The sequence below is a fragment of the Periplaneta americana genome, chromosome 2, assembly GCF_040183065.1.
Source record: "Periplaneta americana isolate PAMFEO1 chromosome 2, P.americana_PAMFEO1_priV1, whole genome shotgun sequence".
Classification (NCBI taxonomy): domain Eukaryota; kingdom Metazoa; phylum Arthropoda; class Insecta; order Blattodea; family Blattidae; genus Periplaneta; species Periplaneta americana.
Genome location: NC_091118.1, coordinates 134,995,123 through 135,017,212, shown reverse-complemented (window position 1 = coordinate 135,017,212; position 22,090 = coordinate 134,995,123). Strand labels below are relative to the sequence as shown.

The following is a 22,090-nucleotide window of genomic DNA, read 5'->3' as shown; positions in this document are numbered from 1 at the left end:
ATTTTAAAATAATTTACTTCATTACTAAATTTTGTGCAGTATGGTTGGTATCTAATGTTAAGCAGTTGACAATGATTTCATTAACTCTCTTTCACTCCAATATTAGCAGGACTGGAGAACTGAGTAAAAGTTGGGCATTGGAGAAGATGATCTTGATCCATATCTTCATCATGATTACAGAAATAGGAGATACTGTAATACCATTTCTTTGTAAATTTATTGAGTCAACCATAGTCTGTATGTAATTGGAATGTACCACCACAGATTTTCGTGAAAGCTCAGTTTTTAAATAATACGTATCTTTCTTTTTTTTTTCTTTTTTATTCATTTTTTAGAAGCATTACAATTTTTTATTACATTGTTTTATTTTGGCACAGGTATAAATAACTTTTTTTCTGAGTATTATAGACATGTGCATTTTAAATTCTGTTGAAATACTGTATCTATGTATTAATCTCATGCATGTAATAATCCCTTCCAAATTTTTATTTATTATTTTATTTTATTTTTTTTTTTTCGGAAAAAAATACAGGATACTGGTAACTCTGTTTCTGAAGGATAGTTCTCCAGGCAAATTTGCTAGGTATTTCCTCACATTTTCTGCTTTTCAGACACATCTATGAAAGTGTTTTTCATTGATAATATTTTGTATACAACTTGTGTTCCGAACATTTTCTAGAGGTATAGGGCATGTCCCTATATGTGTCATAAAAATGCAAAATTCTATACATGTATATGACAAAGTTGTGTGTATCAGTATACAACTGTTAACAATTCATGTTCTGCAACCTGAGCATATACACATTTTCCATGTATGTAACATGTGCAAACAAAGATGGAGTGGACAGTTAGCAAAATATTAATTGAAGAAAGAGAGGTGAGAAACTGTCTCTGGGATCCTTCAAATACGGATTTCAGAGACAGAAATATCTGCAAACATTCTTTAATCATGAATACAAAGGGAACTTGAGAAAAAATTCACAACTTAAAATCACAATATAGTAGATAATTTGCAAAAATTACAAATGTGACTTACCCAATGTTCTACATGTATTCCCAATTAAACACTCTTCATTTATTTTATATGAAACAGACCTATATGATACAAAATATTATACATTTCTTTACAAAAAATGTTCTCAATGAAAATGCACTTTAAGGTTGCAGCATTCTCTGATTATTGTATCAGGATATAGAAAAATAAGTTCCTAGCATTGTTGTACAAGACTGAAAACTTATGCAATGTTGTTGAAAGCTTGTAGAAAAGATTGGAATTTGGTTGTCATTATTACACATAATTGTAATTATATTGTTAAAGAGGAATTTACAATGGACTAAATAGGAATAATGTGCTAAGGACTAATTAAATTTGTCCTCTTTGGTCTATTCTACCAGCCATTCATTACTTAGTGAGCTCGTGTGTACTAATAATCTATGCAGATGTATGTACTTAATTGATCCTAAATGGTACTTTCACTGTTGCAGGAGTTAGTGTCCAGTATCTACAGTTTATTTATTTCCTTGGCTGAAAGTCACTCTCGACTTCTCTTGGACTCCCTCCTGAATGAAGGCGAAGATAAGAGCAATGTTCTACAGTTGATACAGCTTATATTACAGTGCAGTAATAGTCCTGGAGTGTACCCCATTCAGGAAAACACAAGTCAATTGGCATTGGGCTTCTGGTACATTTTACAGGTATTATAATTTGTAGTTACATTTAATATAATATTAATTAAAATAGAATTGAATGTCAAATTATTTTGTTCTTAAACAATACATGTTACCTGAAAAGTAAAATTCTTAATCAGAGTAATAAATTTCACTACCTCTTGGCTTCTTTATCATCATCATCATCTTGTACTTTTCATCTTTCTTTCCATCTGCTTCTTCTCTTCCTTGCCCTATTTTTTTTTTTCTTTTTGGCCTTCCTCCTCCTCCAAGGGTAGGATAACTAATCTTTTGGTACCCATTTTCACTCTCATTTTTTCATCTCCTTTTCCAGTTCCTCTATAATGTGATCAGTGATCTAGTTGACTAGGTATTAGTATTTATAATTGAATAGCTGAGCAGAAAAACGACATTTTATTTTCTCTTGCAATGTTTTGATATAATTACGTTGCATATACTCTGTTTTGTTTTTAAGTGAACTCTGTTGATTACAAATGAAAGTAGAATCTTGAATTTATACTATAGAACCAGGGGGTTGTGGGAAAATGTTACAGTGCTGGGCATCAAGTACTGTATCTCTTTTTCTGTTCCTGTAAAATTTCAATTTGGCGTTTGTAACGTTTTTCCGCTCAACTATTCAAATGTGAAAGTAAAATAATGTTTATATGTTCAGGGTATCATGCCTCTAACATAATATTGCACTCTTTAATAGGAAGGGGTTTGTTTCATTATTATTATTATTATTATTATTATTACTGTTATTATTAAGTATTAATTACTACTATCATGAACTCTGTAATATTTTCTTAAACTTCTCTATCGTTCTGTTTAAAAAATATTTTTTCTAAGATAGTGCGTGAAGTGTGTAAACTGAGTCACTCTTAAAGCCAACAATGCGTGACTGCATAGTATTACTGTTACAAGGAAAGAACCAACTTCTGATAGTTCCATAATTTCTGTTTTTGAACTTACTTCTACCTGCTATCCACTTGAGTCAGCCAATAAAAACTGAATTCGTCATTCTGCTTTCTGGTGCCATAAGGCAAGTGAAGATGGCATTGCCACATAGATCCTTCATAAACACTTTCACACTTATCAGTACTAAACAAAATCTCTGCCTTTCTGTCAGCCTCCAGGGTGATGAGAGAGTGAATACTGCTAACTTCAGTGCCTTGCTCTGGTCCCTGTACCTTCCACATGCTTGAGTAAAAACATCAGAAATTGATTCTTTCACTGCAGTTTGTCTAATGTCTGTCATTCTGATGCAGTGGTTCTGAACAGCATTAAGTAGAGAATTTTTCTAGTGAAAACTTTGCAAAACAAAAACCCTGTAAAATATATTTAAAAAATAATCATACGTTTCTTCGCAAATATCCAGAGTCTTTCAGTCTTAAATTTTAAATTAATCTCTCTGTATAATGTAATATAATATAATATAATTCGCATCATGATAAAGGAACAGTCCTACTTACGATAACTTTATTTTGCATTCAACAGGATGATATAATTGCTTCAGAACCAGAGCAGTTCCATTTGTATGTGGCACTGCTGTCTCCTGTATACAGAGCTCTGGCTGAGGTGATGTTACACAAGTCCATGCTCCCTGCTGCAGAAGATGCTTGGAGCAGTGAAGAGAAAGAGTTGCTGCGGTGTTATCGGCAAGACATAGCAGACACCATGGTGTGTGGATGTGGTCAGTCACTAGGCCGACTTGAATTCAAAATTTAGACTTTTGTAGTTTTTATTATGACTTGAATGTTTTGTAACTTTATTTAATTCTTTATGAGATTTTATAGTGTACATTACACATAATTTGCTACGTTTTCTGAAACATGTTAACCAGGTACGGTAAAATTTAACACAAGAAAGACATATAATACATATTCCGCATAATTTTCTGTTATAAAAAGACTATAGATATATTTGATTATTGCCAAAAACTGGATTTTGAAATTATCATTATTTTAAAATAAAGTGGAACATTCTGTGGTTTCTGCAATTGTTATCTGTTATAATGGAAATCTTCAACGAGAGACCTGCAGATAGTGGGAAGGATGCTCTCTTCTTTGAAACTCAGTGTGTCAGTAACATAGACATTCTTCGGAAACTGTATTTTGGGAAACAAAAATTAAAAACTATTTTTTCTGCCCAATTCTTTTTAAGCTGCTGTAACATCATCGTCTTCGTCATCATGTTGTTTTGATAGTGATAATCAATTATTCCTTGTAATGTATCGAGCAGAATGCTGAGAATGTGAAGTCAGTCAGGATTTCTCCTAAGAAATGAAGGTGTACTTTTATCAGTGTTTATTATAGAAGCCTGCAGCCATAACCAGAGTTGAGGTGTGATCATTATAATAATGTTGCAATCAAATATTTATATAGCTGATTCAATATGATTAGAGTTCATGATAATATGTAATTATAAAATACTGGACAGCATAATTCATGAAATCAGTGTAAGCGCTCAGATCTTGTATTGATCTTCTTAATCTTTCTAAGTGTTCATTAGTGTTGACTTTTGTATTTTAGTGATGAAAATGTTTCCAGCTCTATACTGATCGCTACTAGTATTTATGGAGTAATTCCCTTTTTTTTTATATTACGAGTGGAAAGACATAGAATTTATCCTAGTACCATATCTGTTGGATTTCAATACACAAATCTGAATATTTGTAAAACTTTTCATTTTACTGGTTTCGTATGTTGTAATGAAGAACTGCTTTAGCTGTCAAGTAAAGTTCTTTATTCTTCTTCTCTAAATTATTAGGTCTTATGATCCATTACAATCTCAATGTTATGAGTTTTCAACCCAGTGTTTCAATGGACACCACAGAGATCACTTTCCCCTTTGGATGATAACAAAACATGAATTTCGGAAATCTAATTGTGATGTTGATGATTTATTCTGTTATTTTCGAAATGTTGTATATGATTTACTACACGTTCTAATTGTAGTTTCTTTACTTGGTTATTTAACGACGTTGTATCAACTAGGTTATTTAGTGTCGATGGGAATGGTGATAGTGAGGTGGTATTTGGCAAGATGAGGCCGAGGATTCGTCATAGATTATCTGACATTGGCCTTAAGGTTGGGGAAAACCTCGGAAAGAACCCAACCTAGTAATCAGCTCAAGCGTGGATTGAATCCGTGCCCGAGCACAACTCTGGATCGGCAGGCAAGCGCCTTAGCCAACTGAGCTACATCGGTGGCTATGTAGTTCTTCCAATACATACTCATTATTACTTTTATGATCCTGTTTGATATATCCTGCTGTATATCTCATAGTCATAACCTTCATTTCAATTATATATATCAAAGCATCCACACCTATGGAGTAATGGTTAGCGCGTCTGGCTGCGAAACCAGGTGGCCCGGGTTCGATTCCTGGTTGGGGCAAGTTACCTAGTTGAAGTTTTTTCCAGGGTTTTCCCTCAACCCGATATGAGCAAATGCTGGGTAACTTTCGGTGTTGGACCCTGAACTCATTTCACCGGCATTATCACCTTTATCTCATTCAGACGCTAAATAACCTAAGATGGTGATAAAGCATCGTAAAATAATCTACTAAAATAAAAATAATATATCAAAGATATACTTAAGCACAGCATTTAGTTGATGCTTATTTTACTACTACTACTACTACTACTACTACTACTACTACTACCACCACCACCACCATAATCATTCCCCTAGTACCTATACTCTATTAGTATTATAATTATCGTCTTCCTATTGATCTCTTTTTTTTTATATACATACTACACTGTGTAGTTGAAGACATCATTAAAATTAAAATCCAACAAAGTTTATTTTGCTGTAATTAAAAATTATAACTAAGGTCGTGACATGTCTTAATTTCTGTGAAAATAATTTTTTGATATATTATTTCCAGATGTACTGTTATAGTATTTTACGTGATAACTTACTTGAATTACTTCATGGAAAATTGGAAGAGGCACTAGAAAAATGTAACAGTGATTCAAGAATATGGTGGAGATCTTTGGAATCCTGCCTGCATGCATTCCAGGCAATAGCCGAATGTGTTGACATTGACGAGTCTAGACACCTGCCGAGGTTTCTAGAAGCTCTGCATCGTTTACCATATCACCAACTCGATACTCGAGTTGTTATCACAGCTCTGGAAGCTGTTGGTGAGTTAAACATTCAGCATCCTTCTTCCATTTAATATATACAGTAAAACCTCCCTGAAACGAAATGCAATCGTTCCAGAATTTTTTTTCCGTTTTCACAGGTTTTCGTTTTACAAAGGGTTGAGTTTTGGCAAAATTAAGAATAGACAACTGCAATATGCTCACTGTAGGAAGAACACAATGAAGAAATAATTTGAAATAAAAGTTACTACAGTACATGCAAAGTGAATTTTATTTTTATAATTATTAACTTACGTAATTGCAGCCTCTCTCTGCACCCTAGTTTCTTGGCCGCCACATTTCTTTTAAAGTGCATTACCGCGACTTTTTTTTTTAAGTGAACGTTGTAGGATTTCCTTCTTTCCTTCGTGTCCTGCATCAATTCAGAGTGTAAACTGCGCCCTGATCCATCAGTTGTGTAACTGAAGTTGTGTTTGATGGAAAATAAATTAACTTCACGTGAGACAAATCAATCCTTGGATGGTAGGTAGCATTGTCTAAATTCTCCAAGCTTTTTATTAAATCGCACTGTTATTTAACACTGTATTGGCATATTAACACATAACTCCGAATAAATAAACGGAAATGTGAAACTAAATTGACATTACACTACAATGACTTTATTGTCAAACGCCTGGCATTAGAAAACAACAACAACAACACTACAATTATTCACAGTTTATCACTGTCCTTTATGACTATATTGGCTTGTTAGTACAAAACTGCGAATAAATGAAAGAAAGAAAATGCAAGAGGGTTGGAAGAAGTAATGGTACAGGAAGTCAGTAATCTGCCCGGGTCCTTGACAATAAGCAGAGAATAGTGACATGGTTAGAGAAGCTTCACCCCCAACGCCTGACAAAGAATAGCAAAAGTCTTCCAGTCATGTACAGTCACACAAAAAATTATGTCATGCTTCGTACGGTATTATTGCAAAATTAAAAATGGCTTGAAAGAATTTAGCAAGTTACGTTTTAGTCAGGTTTTTTACCTAAATGGTGCCCAAAAATGTTTCCGTTTTAAAGTATTATTTTACATAGAAAATCATTCCATTCCCAAATTTATTTTTTGTTTGAGAAGGTTTCCTTTTTATAGAGGGTACGTGTTAGCAAGATTTTACTGTATAATAAAACCCCATTTTAACGTTTCCATATTTAAGGAATAATCTGTTATACCCTAGCCAAATTACCATAAGAATAATATAGTAATTAATTCCCGCTTTTAAGGAAACACAGTTTAAGAAAACTCCGGCTTTTAAGAAATACTTTTCAAGTGGATTTTGTGATAATGAAGCCCGAAATATCAACTCGACTTTCAATAATTAATAGTATTAGCATATTCGTTAGTGCATCTCAATTAATACTAATGCGGCAGCATTATTCTTTATCATTCTTTATAGTATTCCTATGTGTTGCTTTCACAGAGTGGTTGCCTTGCTTGCTTTATTCTAGCGAGTTGTGTGGATCCTGTTTCCTAGATTTTCTTTGTTAGTTTATGCCGTTTATGCATAGTTATAATGCCGACTGAATGGACAAAATTTACAATTGGACAGAAAGTAAAAATAATAAGGAATGTCGAGGCTAATCCTCAAATAACACCATTGCGTATGGCAAAAAAGGATAATTTTTCAGCTACTTCTTTATGGTGAATAATGAAGAAGAGAGAAGAAATTTTCAGTGCCAGGTTTCCATGTGTTTCGGGTTCGACCAAACAGAAAAATATTCATGTCTCACCATTTGAAGAGTCAGAAAATATTATAATGAAATGTATTGTAAATAATAATTGCAGGCCTAATTAAATGATTATAATCTTTGATGTATAACACACATTAGTAATGGTTATTTTAGCCTCTCCTTCCCATTTTATGTAAACCCCCTTTTAAGGGGGGAAAAAAAAGTAATGCCTCAGAGATTCGTTAAAAAGGGGTTCTACTGTATCTATGAATTAGAGGGTTCCTACTTTTTAGAATAGAAAAAATATAGTGCCATTTGCGAAAAATTACGAACTCATTTGAATATAATAAGAAGATAAAGTCTGCAAAATAGATTGAGTTCACATGCAACTGTGAAAGTTGTTTAATATCAAAGATATATACAGGATACAGCATCATATTGCAGTTACTGTATGTTGTGTGTTGCAGGGGCCTATGCAGAATGGATCAATGCACACCCATCTGTATTAAGTCACGTTATCCCCTTGTTGGTAACAGGGCTGGGCAGTGCTGACCTTGCTCCAGCAGCCACCATGGCTTTAAAAGATCTGACACGAGATTGTCAAACAAGTATGGCTCCATTTGCACATCATATTCTGCAAGCTAGCCAGGTACTTTATTTTGAGTTGTGTACCAATGTTCTGGTCAAAGTGTTTATCTTAATGTAAAATATGCATGTCACAATTCAATAATAACAATATAACAGTAGTTATATACAGATGTTTCGAAAAAAAAAAGTCTTGAAGCAATAATTACGAGTTTTTCATGAATCGCAGCCAGATACTTGAGATAGAACTTAGATCTTTGCTTCCTATAAGAATTCTTCTGGATTTTGCAAGTGTCAAATACAGGATCATTTCGAGAAAAATGCATAGCCTTTTTTTTAAATGTGAACATTAACAGAATCTTTAAGAATGAATGACAACAGAATTCCAAGATGACTGTTGAATTACAGACTAAGAGGAAGGAGACGACCAGTAAGACCTTTAAACTCACTACTAAATGAGGGCGAAATGGGTCTGCATTAAGGCCTAGTTAATGAATGGAGATGATGATGATGATGATGATGATGACGATGACGACGACGAGGACGACGACGACATTGATGTTGAAGAAACTGGTGCCATTTTACAATCCTTTATTGTAGAACTTGTGCTTCTCACCATGCTTCATATGTATTTTGAGATTATACTTTTCCACTGTTTCGAAATTGCGTAATGTTTCTATCAGAGTTCTATAACCTCAGATATGGAAGGATTATGTACTCTATTGAGTTCATTATATGTCTAGCTAACATGATCTGCTGCCAGGAAATGAAAAGGAGAATAGCAATGGCAAAGGAAGCTTTTAATAGGAAAAGAAGCATCTTCCAGTGGACCACTGGAAAAAGAACTAAGGAAGAAGCTAGTGAAGTTTTTTTTTATTGTTGTGTGTGTGCACGTGCATGCGTGTGTGTGTATTTTTTGTTGTTGTTATTTGTGTTAACAGGAAGCACTTCGTGGAGAGAAGTTGAAATTAGGAGAGTGTGTGAGACTGATGTATACAGTTGGCCGAGTGCTAGCTGTGTTACCTGTGGATAGCATTATGAATTACCTGAACCAATTACTAATGCCATATGTAGAAGAGTTGCAGTATCTAGTCACACTTGAGGTAAGAAATTGAAATATTTCAATGGATAGCTCCTATTGTTAATGTCAAATATGTTTACATTTCAAAATAATTTAATTATATAATTGCTCCATATAATATTCATTAGACTGTGAATATTATATAATAACTGTTTGTTGGTCTGTAAGTTAGATAAACTGGTTTAAAAACTGTTTAGAGCATCTACCACTAAACAGAATATGAAGGAATGAATATGTGAAGCATATACATCTGTTTTAGAAACTCTCCAATTCGTGTAACTTATACTGTGGAATGTCATAAGCCTCTACTTTAGGACTTCATATAATCTTCATTTGTTGGTACCTGTATGAGAATAAGTTCTGAATGTTTATTATTCACCAATGATTTTAAAATATTTTGTAGAGTCAAAAGTATTACTGTCAGTCTCTTCAATGTGACATTGATGTAATTGCTAAGGCCGGGTGCACACAGAATCAGACGCAGGACGGCACAACACGACTAGATGTTTTACTTTACAACGCCTCGCAACAGCTTAACACAGTCTGCTTGCGACAACTGATTTTCCAGCTGTGTGGGTTTTGAAAAATAATGTGCACTACACAACAATAGTATTTGTAGATAGTGAAAGTGTGCAATCATAGCCATCATTACTAACGCATACACAGTACACTGCAGCTATCAGACAGTCTCCTCACAACGAACTTTAAGCAGTCATTTGATGTTGTCTCTCCATGTCTCCTCGTGTCTGCTCACGACCGTCGCACCACATCTGATTCTGTGTGCACTATATCATAAGAATTCAATGGGAGACAAGTACCATCAGACAAAATGCCGCGTCTGATTCTGTGTGCACCCGGCCTAAGTAGTCTGAAATCTGTAACATGAAAATTAATATTTCTAAATCTAATGTCATTACTTTTTGAGGAAAGCTCTTCTTTTAAATTCAATTATTACTGAAATAATGTTCATGTTAACAAAACAAATTGCGTAAAAGACCTTGGAATATTATTTGGTAGTAATATTTATTTTCACAAGCATGTAGAATACATAATATACGATCATGCTATCAGATTGTTGGGACTAATATGGTCAATGATTTATTCTTTCTCTACACCTGTTCCTCTCTTAATACTTTACATTAGTTAGATCGAAACTCCAATATGTACCAGTAGCCTAGAATTCTGTTACAATAGACTCGGCTAAATTAGATACAAAGAAAATTCGTATGTGGATGTGGTTGATTTTAATTTGACTTTTAGTTTACAAAAGATAAAGACTATTGGTATAAATCATAGGTCCCTTGAATGTTTAATACCATAGTAATGAATTATCATCTTCAGAATTATGAGTCAGAACAAACATTTAGAGCTCAAGAAGATGTATAGAAAAATCAATCTGTTTCTTATTATTTTAGAGATAAAATAAGGAGTGGTATAAATATAAGCCAGCTATTTAGAAGTTGGAGCAATAAGTGGATTAAGTACTACATATTTTTAACATTTTTCAAAACACATTATCTTAGACCACATTGACAATCATCATTCATGACATAAAAAAGGCTATTTTGTCATTGAACTCTCTCAGCTATAGTCCAGCAACATTAATTTCTAAGTGCACAGAAACCAAATGCTCCTACCGGGCAGACTGGAGTGGGGATTAAGTCATTTGTTATGAAACTTTCAAGAGTACAGATTTGCTCCTGTAAGTACAGTTTACTTTAGGTAGTGTAATATAGCATTGTTCTATTGCTACTAAGCATATTTAAGGTCAACCTTAAAGTGTCAAATGACCTAAATCTGTCATGCCTCTGTTATCAGTACATGTCGAACAATGACATCATGCACTACTTGAGAACAATCACTATGTTTTAAATGTTGCCTTGCTATAGTCTCTTAGAATTAATACGGAACTGCTATTAGCAATAAAACAGAGCAACTGGATTTTGTTTCTGTAGAAGTGGCAAAATGCATCATTTTCGTGAATTGACAAAGAGAAAAGAAATGAATCTAGTTTTCACAGTTTGACAATTTACATAAATGAGTCGTCTTATTTACTTTATAAAATGTTGGTTGGTTCGTTGGTAGTCAGTGCTCTGGTATCATGGCAATGAAGCCATCAGCTGTCTTGCAGTCCAGTATTTTTCTGTGATGTTGAGATGAACAGGCAAAGCTTCACAATTTTCCAACTTTATAAAATGTATAATGAGGAATTGTGTTTCATCTCCATTGACACCATTCATTATGTAAGATTTAAGATTTCTTGATTTTTTATGTTTTTGTGTTTAGCCCAGTGCAGCAGCAAAAGCAGGCATCCTTCTAAGGTTAAAGATGTTGAGTATGTTATTTGCAACTCTGGATATTAAGCCAAGAACTGAAAATGAAACAGAACCGGATGTGTCAGAGGGTTCAGACATGGGGACTAGTACTACAACAGTAGCCACACAACCACGGACCCAGCAGCAATCATCTGCATCAGGAAATAATGATCAAGTGCAGCCTGTATTTTTGGTACTGCAGAGGATCTTACCTGTTATGCAGGCTATTGTTGAAAAATGGTACACTGACACTCATGTAATGCAGGTATGTACATTCTATATCATTAATTCAGACTTGAGTGCCAATTGTTAAAAAGTTTTACAATGACTATTATACTTTTACTATGTCTAACTACTTTTGACCAATAAAATGGTACAAAAGGATGTGTTTCAACCATTGATGGCTGTTTATCGCTAAAATTTTATCACTTCCCTAGCATTTGTTTGTTTTTCTCACTTCCCTAGCATTTGTTTCTTTCTTTGCCAACATTTCAAACTGCAAATTCTTTACTGTACTATAAAACATGCTTTGCGATCGTCATTTATTTCCCGCATAGATAGTCAACTGAAAATGGTGCCTCTCTTCAAACATTTTGGTAAAACTAACATTAGTGAAATAGAATTTTAGTAAATCGATACCTATTTTATTGTATTAAGAGTTCTTTATTTCTTCTAATCTTTATATTCTTTCTTCTAATTGTGTAATAGTCCATGAAATCCCACTCGAGTTTTGATTTTCTCTAGATAAATCAAAACCTTTAGTGAGATTACTGTTGATAAAGCCCTCAATTCATTGGCGATTCTTTTAACTAGAGTCCGAATTTAAATAAAGTTCATGTAACATTTTGAAATGAAAGTAAGAAATGTTGTTCTATTTCTGGAACTGTTCCATCTGTTCTTGTCCACATAAAATAGTTGATGTCAAATAATTCCAAAATAGCTGCTCAACAAGTGAAATGTGAGCTCGGACTGGTGGTATTTTATCCAGGAAGAAATTCTACTAGATTGTATGATATAACTAAGCTGTTCAAGGACTCTATATTGCTCGCCCATTTGTATGGTACTGAATAGGACAGTCCCAGTTCATTTGGACTAACTCGCTTGGAAAATCCATTGGGAATTCCAGACGCGTGGATGGTACGGACAGTTTGGGCCCCAAACAGGCTCAGAAACTCACTCTCCCATAAGGTTTTTTCATCCCATTTACTGGCACTATTGCGAAGTCTATCACTCACAGAATAAAAACAAAAATATCAAATCACTCCAGCTTTAACAAAAATTTGGGTTTTCTGTATGCATTTATTTGAACAATACAACATTGTTTCTATTACCATAATACATTGCAATTTCAAAAACAATAGTGAGAGTCTAGACCTGGGTTAATTAAGTATAGATTAATTAATATGTATTAATTTTTAATTTTTTTCTTTTTCGTTTTTAGGCAGTATGCTCTGCATTGAAACATGCATTGGCAACTTTACTAGATGACTGTAAACCCCTTGTACCAGAAATGTTGGATCTTCTGGTTAAGAGTTACCGTCTTCAACCACATGCAGCGGCTTTGGATCTTGCTAGACAGGTAAGACGTGTTCTGTCTAAAGAAAATTTTTAAGGAAGAGTACTGTGAAGCTACTAAGAAGTAAAGAAGTCATAATAGTGATTAATTCTTCTCGGGTTCTTAGCCAAGTGAGTGGGATTGTTGATCCCAAGCTTTCAATGACTAGCTCCACCATCTTCTTCATGAATTGAAGTGTTTTGGAACTATAATCCCTGAAGAAGATGATGGAGCTAGTCATCAAAAGCTTGGAATCAAGAATCCCACTCACCCAGCTGAGAACCCGAGAAGAATTGATCAACATCCAGCACTGGGAAAGTCTCAAGTCCTACAAGTCATAATGGTCTTCTTGTTTTGTTGTTGTGTTACATTCCTCAATAAAGGATACATAATAAAGAGTTAATTAAATCTTAATACAATATATGGGACAGATATGTTTGCTAGTATCACATTCGGATTGGCTAAAGGACACGTTTTCGAAGATTCATTTTATTTAACATAATAATTAATGATTTCAAGACTGTTTTTAATTTTAGATTATTCTACTTCTATATGCTTTCTCTGATTTAATGAAAACGTTTTTGTATATTTTGCAAATGTAGTGAAAATTATTTTATTTTTAAGTTCTTTAAGATAATGACATATTTACTGGTGTAACTTTCGATATCATGTAATTTTCGCACCCACACTTGTTTTTTTTTTTTTTTTATTTTCTTTTTTCATCCACTTGTAATTTTCGCATTTTTACATAGTAACAAATAAGAGACAGTGTAAAATTTATGAGTTCTAACGGGAAAGTGCAATAACTTTGTCACATCATGCCTCAACACCCCTCACCCCGTGGATGTCTGACCTTGAATAGTTGTGATAAAACATTCGACATTCGCATACAGGCTTCTCCCCCACCCCCACTCTGGCTGAGGATTATTAGTGATTGTATTCATTTCAGGGTGCCGAATGTTGCATTATCTTTGGTGGTTTAATGGCGATTAAATTTGTCATTGAAACAGAGATATGAGAATTTGTATCAATCCGAAAATGATAGAAATCATGTAACTGTGACTGCTTCTAGAGAGAAAGTGAAATGGGAAGGATCCTATGTTGTAGATGTAAAGCATGTAAAAGAATGCTGTTGTTAAATGATGGGGCTTTAGGCAAAATAACAGACTAATTTCTTGGTCAGGTTTCGTACTTTATGGACAGATGTATATGCAAATTTTTTGACACACTAGTGATGTTTAACTCAAGAAAATAAAATCTTAAGAGTTAGGAAAATGTTAAGGTTTAGGCATAGTAAGCTGAAGTGCTCTGGGCTAACGTAACTGAACTTCAGATCAATTCTCTAAGATACTTGCAGGATCAGAACTATGTTAGTTTCATTATTGACTTTGCAAATGAAATTCATGTCTTCTCAAGTATCGTGTAACTACTAATTTTGATCTTCTGTTTTTAATTTTTACTTGTATATTTGTTGTGTCCACTGAATCGAATAAATTGGTAACAGAAATAAATTAACCTTTTAAATTATTGTGTTTTATTTTTCAGTTCCTTGTGATGTATGGCAAGGATAGATCGCAGCTACCTCTGATGGAATCTCTGCTTAGGGAAGTGTGCTCTGTGACTATTATGGCATGCAGTGGCAACTCGAACAACCCAGGAAGCAGTTTGTCTGATCATGCAGATCTTTTAGAAGCCTTTTTCAATCTCCTTGCACAGATCCTTAAAAAGAATCCACAGTTGTTTGTTAGTGGCGATGGGATTGACTTAGCTGCTCTTTTCCATTGTGGTGAGTTCACATATATAAACAGTCACCATCATCATCAGCTATGCATGCCATTTACACTTGAAGAGATCCAACTAGATTAATAAACATACTAAGTATCTTCCTATATCCTTTGTGGTGTAGTGATTTGCCATTAGATCGTAGGTTCACAGTTTCAAACTTACAAAAGGCAGTGGAATTTTAAGAAGTGATCAAAATTCTTTGTAAAAAAGAAAATCAGGGGATCTTTTGTTGTCAACACATTAAAAAAAAAAAACTTTTCACTGCTTACTGTTCTCTCTCCATCAAGTTTTCTGCTTTGCAGACAAATGTCTCTACAGGTTAGTGTCTTATTAGGTATTGCAGATATTTCTGCAGATCAATGTGACTTTGAACACTGTACATTTTTGTGCAGGTCAACATGTTGTAAAGTAAGAGATCTCTGATAAACAAGACAAGAAACAAAGTAGAAAATATGAGCATGGACAAAACTTTAGAACTGCAGTCGGGCATGGGTTCAATTCCTACTTGGGCTGATTATCTGGTTGGATTTTTTTCGCAGGTTTTCCCCAAGTATCAGGTGAATGTTAGGTAATCACTTAGCAACTCCTCGATTATCTCACTATCACCAATTCAATCGATGTTAAATAACTTAGTGATATAAGATTATCATATAATCAATTGGAAAAAAAAAAAGACACAGCAAACCAGTATTTTCCATTGTGTACCTGGAACTGGATATTGGACAGATCCTATAAATAAAAAATAATAATAATTATCAACTACCAGCCAACCACTGGCCTCATGTCCACATGTTGATTATCCAAATAATACAGGGTTAACATGTAGTTAGCATTATGATCCCCACCCTGCCAGCTGTTGTAGCAGGCTTGTAGAACCAGAATGAATAAAGGTAACAATACAAAATATAAAATCAGGTTTCTCAGAAGGAAAGTAAAATTGAAGTTCTATTTGTAGATACGAAATAATTTGTTATATCTATGGTAAAATAATCTTTGCTGTTGATCAGTGCTCTAAGAGTACTGAATTATGTATTATAGGTGTGTCTAATTGAGGACCGTTTTTACAAAACTTGCTAACTACAAAATTTTCAAAATTGATATTTTGGTGGATTAGTTAACGTAAGACAGACCTCTACATGATGCTAAAGGTTTCTTAGGAAAATCTTATTATTTCCTTCACAGTAGTGTGTCAAAGTGTGATCGTTTTTTCAAAACTTGCTTTCTGCTATGTGAGAGTTATAGCAAAACTTGCAGTTATTTCAGTTTTTTATGTTTCCTATCAAATTTAGTTGTTTCAATTAGCAAGTTTTGCAAAAACGGTCCTCAATTCAGAAATGGAGTTATTTACATTACCAGGTTAAACATGGCTAATAAACCAAAGGATATTCATTAATAAGATATCAGTTGATGGACAACATTAAGATATATATGGATCCTATGCTAAGAAAGGTGGAAAATACGAAAGATTAGAGAGTGCTAGATTTGCAGTGAAGGAGAACACTATGAATGAATGAATTCATTAACCAGGACTTATATTTAATTGACAGGAACAGTGACATTATCTTTACCAGAGGCACCAGCAGTAAAAGCTGCAACATCATTTCTGGTGAACTTCGTGTCACAGAGTAGGGAGCTAGCTCAGCTATTAACTGTGGTGCAGGCCTGTGGAGAAGAGTTGGTACAGAGGCTTCTGAGGTGTATAGGTAAGTCACTGTTCAAATTTTGAATAAATATAGATATAAAAATATGTATGAGCCTTTTATATTCCAAAACTATTATACCATTATCCAAATGGCTAGAGCATCAGCTTCCTGAACTGGAAGTGTATCAGCAAGTTGAAGTAGAATTTGTGGTAAATATAGACAGTGTTTGGAGCAACTTTCTACATAATTCAACCATTCCTACAATTACCACAACCATCATAATATCACTGTCATAGTGCAATGTAGAATCACCGTGATAATCATCCTGGATGGCAAAGTTATCTATAGCTTTGGCATGTTACTCTTACAGAGGGAAAACACAAATTAAGATGATCTGTCTAGTACTTAATTTTGATGAAAGAGAGTTTCAAAACTAGCCTACTGATCTTTGTATGATGATTTCAAAATATCCGTTCTGTGTGTACAGTAGTGGCAAAAAAACTGGACCGACCCTTGTAGCTGATTTCAGAGCCTTGTTCGCTCAGAGCACGATAGACTAGTAACTAAGACTTTCATGGTTCGAATCCTGCCTGGGAAGGAAACTTTTTTTTGTTCCTTATTCAAATTTATTCCCAATACTTTTCGATTGCAGCGATGTTTTACTACTTAATTAACTTATTATTCCCAGAACATGAATTTTACCAGCTATCAAAAAGTGTTGGGAATAAATTTGAATAAGGGACGAAAAAAAAGATTCCTTCCCAGGCAGGATTCGAACCACGAAAGTCCTAGTTACCAGTCTATCGTGCTCTGGCATGAACAAGCCTCTGAAAACAGCTACAAGGGTTGGTCGGGTTTTTTTTGCCACTACTGTACAAAGTCTTTGTGGTTTGTGTTTGTTCCATCTAACCTTCAGTCTTTTGCGTGTGTCCTTGAATTTCTTGACTGTTTTTGACATATAGTAAAACCTCTTTTAATGAGTCTCTGGAGAACTAATTTTTTTATGTTTAGGACGAAATATACAAAGTATGGTTTTCTCCGGCAGCCGGGTAGCACAGTTGGTAGAGCAGCTGGTTACGAACTGGAAGGACCGGGGTTCGATCCCAGGTGGTGACAGGATTTTTTTCTCGTTGCCAAACTTTCAGAATGGCCCCAAAGTTCACTCAGCCTCCTATAAAATTGAGTACCGGGTCTTTCCCGGGGGTAAAAGGCGGTCAGAGCATGGTGCTGACCACACCACCTCATTCTAGTGCCGAGGTCATGGAAAGCATGGGGCTCTACTTCCATGCCTCTCAAGTGCCTTCATGGCATGTTATGGGATACCTTTTATGGTTTTCTCCAGCAGAGAAGGAAAACATTGGATCTCATATCACATGAACTAAGAACCTTACGTCATGGCTTTTGTATAGTCCACTTATCTTTCATATATGTATAAGTAGGAATAATTTGAAAATTCTTTTGTTAGTCATTTTCTTCACCTGCTACCTTGTTTTGTGAAATCGACATAATGTTCTTTAATTGATTGATTGTTAATAGGAGTAATGAATTTTGTCATTTATGTGCTGCTACATTAGAAATGACATTCAATATTAACAGATGAATGTTTCATTTTTAGGAGGCGAATCTCCTAGGTCAGCAATGGAACATCTGTCAGATATTCTACTTGCTATGAATAAGAAACACTGTGACAATCTCTGTCGCTGGTTACAGCAAGCCATCCATCAAGATGGCTTCCCTTCTCCTAGGGCTTCCCGAGAGCATAAGGAACAGTTTGTCAAGATGGTGCTAAAGTAAGTATAGTGATTAATTGAATAATTGCACACAGCAGGAAAGTGTTATTTTGTACTTTGAGACTATTGTAGAATAACTCATTACTAGTCAGTTCAATAGTAAATTGGAGTTTGATATGGTGAAGATGATTTATTTTAACAAACCAGTTTGTGTCCTTGTCATGTAATAATTAAATAATAATAATAATAATATAAATACAACATAAATGAAATCACCACACAGAGCCAAATAGATTATTGGAAACAAAAAGAAATTCCTAGTGAGTACTCACATGCATTGTATTAAGAAGAAAGAGATAAAAATGCTTCACATCTCTGGCTGAAGGAAGGTAACATATTCGGACAAACTGTTGGCTTCATGCTAGCTATCCAATACAAAGATATTCCTACAAAATGCTGTTAAGAATGCAATGCTGTACGGAGTGAAGACTGGGACAGTAAATAGGGTACAAGAAGGAAAATTAAGAGTCACTGAAATGGACTTTTGGAGAAGAGAAGTTAGAAAGTCAAGGAGGGAAAAGATAAGGAATACACTAATAAAGGAGATAATGAATGTAGAAACAGATATAGTAGAAATTATAAACGGTAAAGAACTATGGGAAGATAATGAGAATGGAAGATGGAGGAATACCAAAGGAAGTGATGTGATGAGAACCAGAAAGAAGGAATAGGAAAGGAAGACCAATTGAAAATTGGGTGGAAGGAGCAAGGCGGTGCATGAGACTGAAAGAATTACAAGATGCAGATGCGTTTTGATAGAGAACAGTGTAGGAAAAAAATTAAATGAACTGTGATATTTTATGGTTTACAAGTTTGTTTGGTTGAGGAAAACTACAGCATTGTAGAAAATCCTAAATAAAAAAATATATACATATTAAAGTTAGATATGCATAATGAAGCTTGAATTGAAAAAAAAATGGTTAAAAACGTTAAATAACTTTTCAAGGAATATAAGAGCTAACATTACTAATGAGAATGGTTAATACAGTTCTGTAAAAATTATTGATTAAAGGACTCGAAAAAAGAGAACTGTCAACTTCCCATGTTTTGGATCATTATATATTCTCAGTCCATTCAACACCTACAAAAAATTCATTAAGACTCCAAAATAGAAGTTTGAAATTAAATTTTCTGACTTCACATTATTATGAAAGGAAGTGCAAGTCTTCTCCGATCCTTTTTATTTTTATTTTAGACAAGTTCCATTTAAGTTACAATAGAAGATGAATAGCAGAGATGTTTAATTTACAAATATGTGATATCAGGTAAAGCAGGATTGAATTTATATAGCTGTTTACCAAAAGAGAATTTTCCTGAGCTGCAGTCATTCACAGCACATACACTGCAACATTTGGTTCACTGTACATTTGTAAGCAAACATTTTCGAAAGTGAACTTTGTTGTATTAAAAGCGATGGTTGCTCTAAATTACCAGATTCTCATTTAATTTCCCTGCTTCGACTATTCACAACTTCAATGGAGCCAATATTACCAAATTGATAGGTAACAAAAGATTGCAACAATATAATGCACGGTGTAATTAAAACTGCATGTAAGTAAATTACAGTGAATCTGCTTGGTAGAACACTTAAAATCTTTGCTAAGTCAAAAATTATATGTGTATTGATCAGATATTAGTTTTGTTTGAAGTGTTACCTACAAATGACCTTTAAGAAACCCGGAGGTACATTGCCACTTTCACATAAGCCTCCCATCGGTCCCTATCCTGAGCAAGATTCGGTCCCTATCCTGAGCAAGATTAATCCAGTCCTTAGCATCATATTCCAACTCCCTCAAATTGAAGTCTTTCTAATACTATTAAATTCAAGTTTTCGTATTTAGTTTAATTACAAAATTATGTGTAAATTTTGCATGTTAAGAGTATATTTTTTCTTTCAATGATATTATTAAAATATTACTACAGGTACGATTAGTTAAATGTGAAAGTGAGTGACTACTGTTGTTATATTTTGATGAAAATACTTTTTTGCACGATCGTGTTTTTTGTTGTATTACAGCTATTGTTGAAAGTTAGAATTACCACACAGAGATTTGTTGCTAGGGAAACCATTCTTCATAACATTATAGTGCACTTATTCTTACTTAGTTACCATTACAGTGCAGTTTTGCGAAGGCTTTGTAATATTATTGCTCTAAATTTTCAATGCAAAATATATTGTATTTGCAATTTTAAAAATATGATCGTGCAAAAAAAATGTTGTACAAGAAAGACTGGAGAAAGCTGAGTTTTCAGTGAAAGACTTGCCCTTGGCCAGAACACTGAATGAATGAATGAATGAATGAATGAATGAATGAATGAATGAATGAATGAATGAATACATGTTTCGATTATGTAAATAGCACTTCCCAATCTTGTACCTATTGTAATATACTATTTCCTATGTGATTCTGTTCATGGGCAGTGATTAGCAGATTATCTAAATCCACCACTAGTTTGTTGACATGAAAGAAACATTGTTAGTATATATGTTGTGACGTGAGAACAGTTATGTTGCCCTACTTCCCCATTCTCTCCTTTTTGAGTTCTGCATTCCTGGTGTGGATGGTTATTACCATTAGAATATCTAAAAGGTTTCTCTTTATTGATTCATATTTGCAGATTTCTTTTCCTGGACCATCCCAGCTTTTTTACATATCACTTTATTATTTATGGAGATCTTTACTGACTTTCTAGTCTAGATCTATTGTTTTCTGTAGAAACTGAACTCTTCTTGCAGGTTTAATTTCTAAGTCACGTAGACAATTTATTTTATACCATCTTGAAAGATTAAGATCTTATTATGTGCAGAGATTGAAACAAAATGTTATATCAGAAGAAAGAAACATACAAATAATTCATTTTGGAAATAAATAGAGGACACTTGAAAATAACATTAAAAATGTCAATAAAGAAAGCAGTAGCTGTGTTTAATCTCGATACCAGTCACTATTCACACAGTAAAATAAGAATAAGTCAGCTGCCAGTTTCAAGTAAACTGGTGTCATGTCTAGCAGAGACACTTTAGCATTCCCTGGGTTAAAACACAGATACATTCATCATTAACAAAACCTTTGGACAGACATTATACTGAACCACATTCTCTGGCACTTTTCACGTTTACCAGGTTATAAAGCATGACACATACTATCATGATGCAAAGAAAGAGAAATTATAATTTTTTGCACTTTTGTTATTTACCATATTCAGTTCTCAATTGTGAAACACTGTTTGATATAGAATCTTTCCTTATCTGGAAAATTACTAATAGACTAGACGAGTCTAGACAAGATACTTCTAGTGATAATACACAGAAAAGACAGACTGGCTCGTAATTCGTGCAAGGAGCATCACGGCATTATTTCTTGTTAAAGGCTGAGTCGAAAATACTCTTGTCAACTTTTGGATCCAAAGTTTACTTTATCAAAAAAAGTGACATTCAATTTTGGGGAATGTGTCAATGCTGTGTATTGACATTGCTATGAAATTTACTTGAGATCCATAAAATTAATGCAGAAGCTAGGCAGACTCCAGCAACTCAATTGCACCTCGTGCAGTTTTTTCCAATACCCAAGCATGAGTCAATATTCAGGGAGGATGCGAAGTGAGTTTCCTAATTTTGACAACTGCAATAACTGTATAATATTATAAAATGTGTTCCATGCGCTATTTTTTTGTACACCAGCATTATAAAACAATTAATAAAGAAATAATATAAGGTTTGTTCCAACAAGCAATTTTATGTTCCCGAGCTACCATACGAGGAATCTATTTGCCACACCATTAAACATTATCATGTCGTAGCTCCTATGATAATAAATCAAACGCAATGTAATTCAGCAAA

At 34.1% G+C, this 22,090-nt stretch overlaps 1 protein-coding gene across 3 annotated transcripts in view; it reads left to right on the top strand.

Annotated features, from left to right (window-relative positions):
• The window catches only part of cdm (importin-13-like protein cdm), an 81,742-nt gene that overhangs the window by 13,086 nt on the left and 46,566 nt on the right, over nucleotides 1-22,090 (top strand). For all 3 annotated transcript variants that reach the window (XM_069818460.1, XM_069818461.1, XM_069818459.1), the window contains exons 8-17: nucleotides 1,486-1,695; nucleotides 3,166-3,348; nucleotides 5,564-5,822; nucleotides 7,963-8,144; nucleotides 9,022-9,183; nucleotides 11,448-11,741; nucleotides 12,918-13,055; nucleotides 14,577-14,817; nucleotides 16,364-16,519; nucleotides 18,075-18,249. In XM_069818460.1, coding sequence (XP_069674561.1) covers nucleotides 1,486-1,695; nucleotides 3,166-3,348; nucleotides 5,564-5,822; nucleotides 7,963-8,144; nucleotides 9,022-9,183; nucleotides 11,448-11,741; nucleotides 12,918-13,055; nucleotides 14,577-14,817; nucleotides 16,364-16,519; nucleotides 18,075-18,249 — 2,000 coding nt within the window. The remainder of the gene's footprint in view (nucleotides 1-1,485; nucleotides 1,696-3,165; nucleotides 3,349-5,563; nucleotides 5,823-7,962; nucleotides 8,145-9,021; nucleotides 9,184-11,447; nucleotides 11,742-12,917; nucleotides 13,056-14,576; nucleotides 14,818-16,363; nucleotides 16,520-18,074; nucleotides 18,250-22,090) is intronic.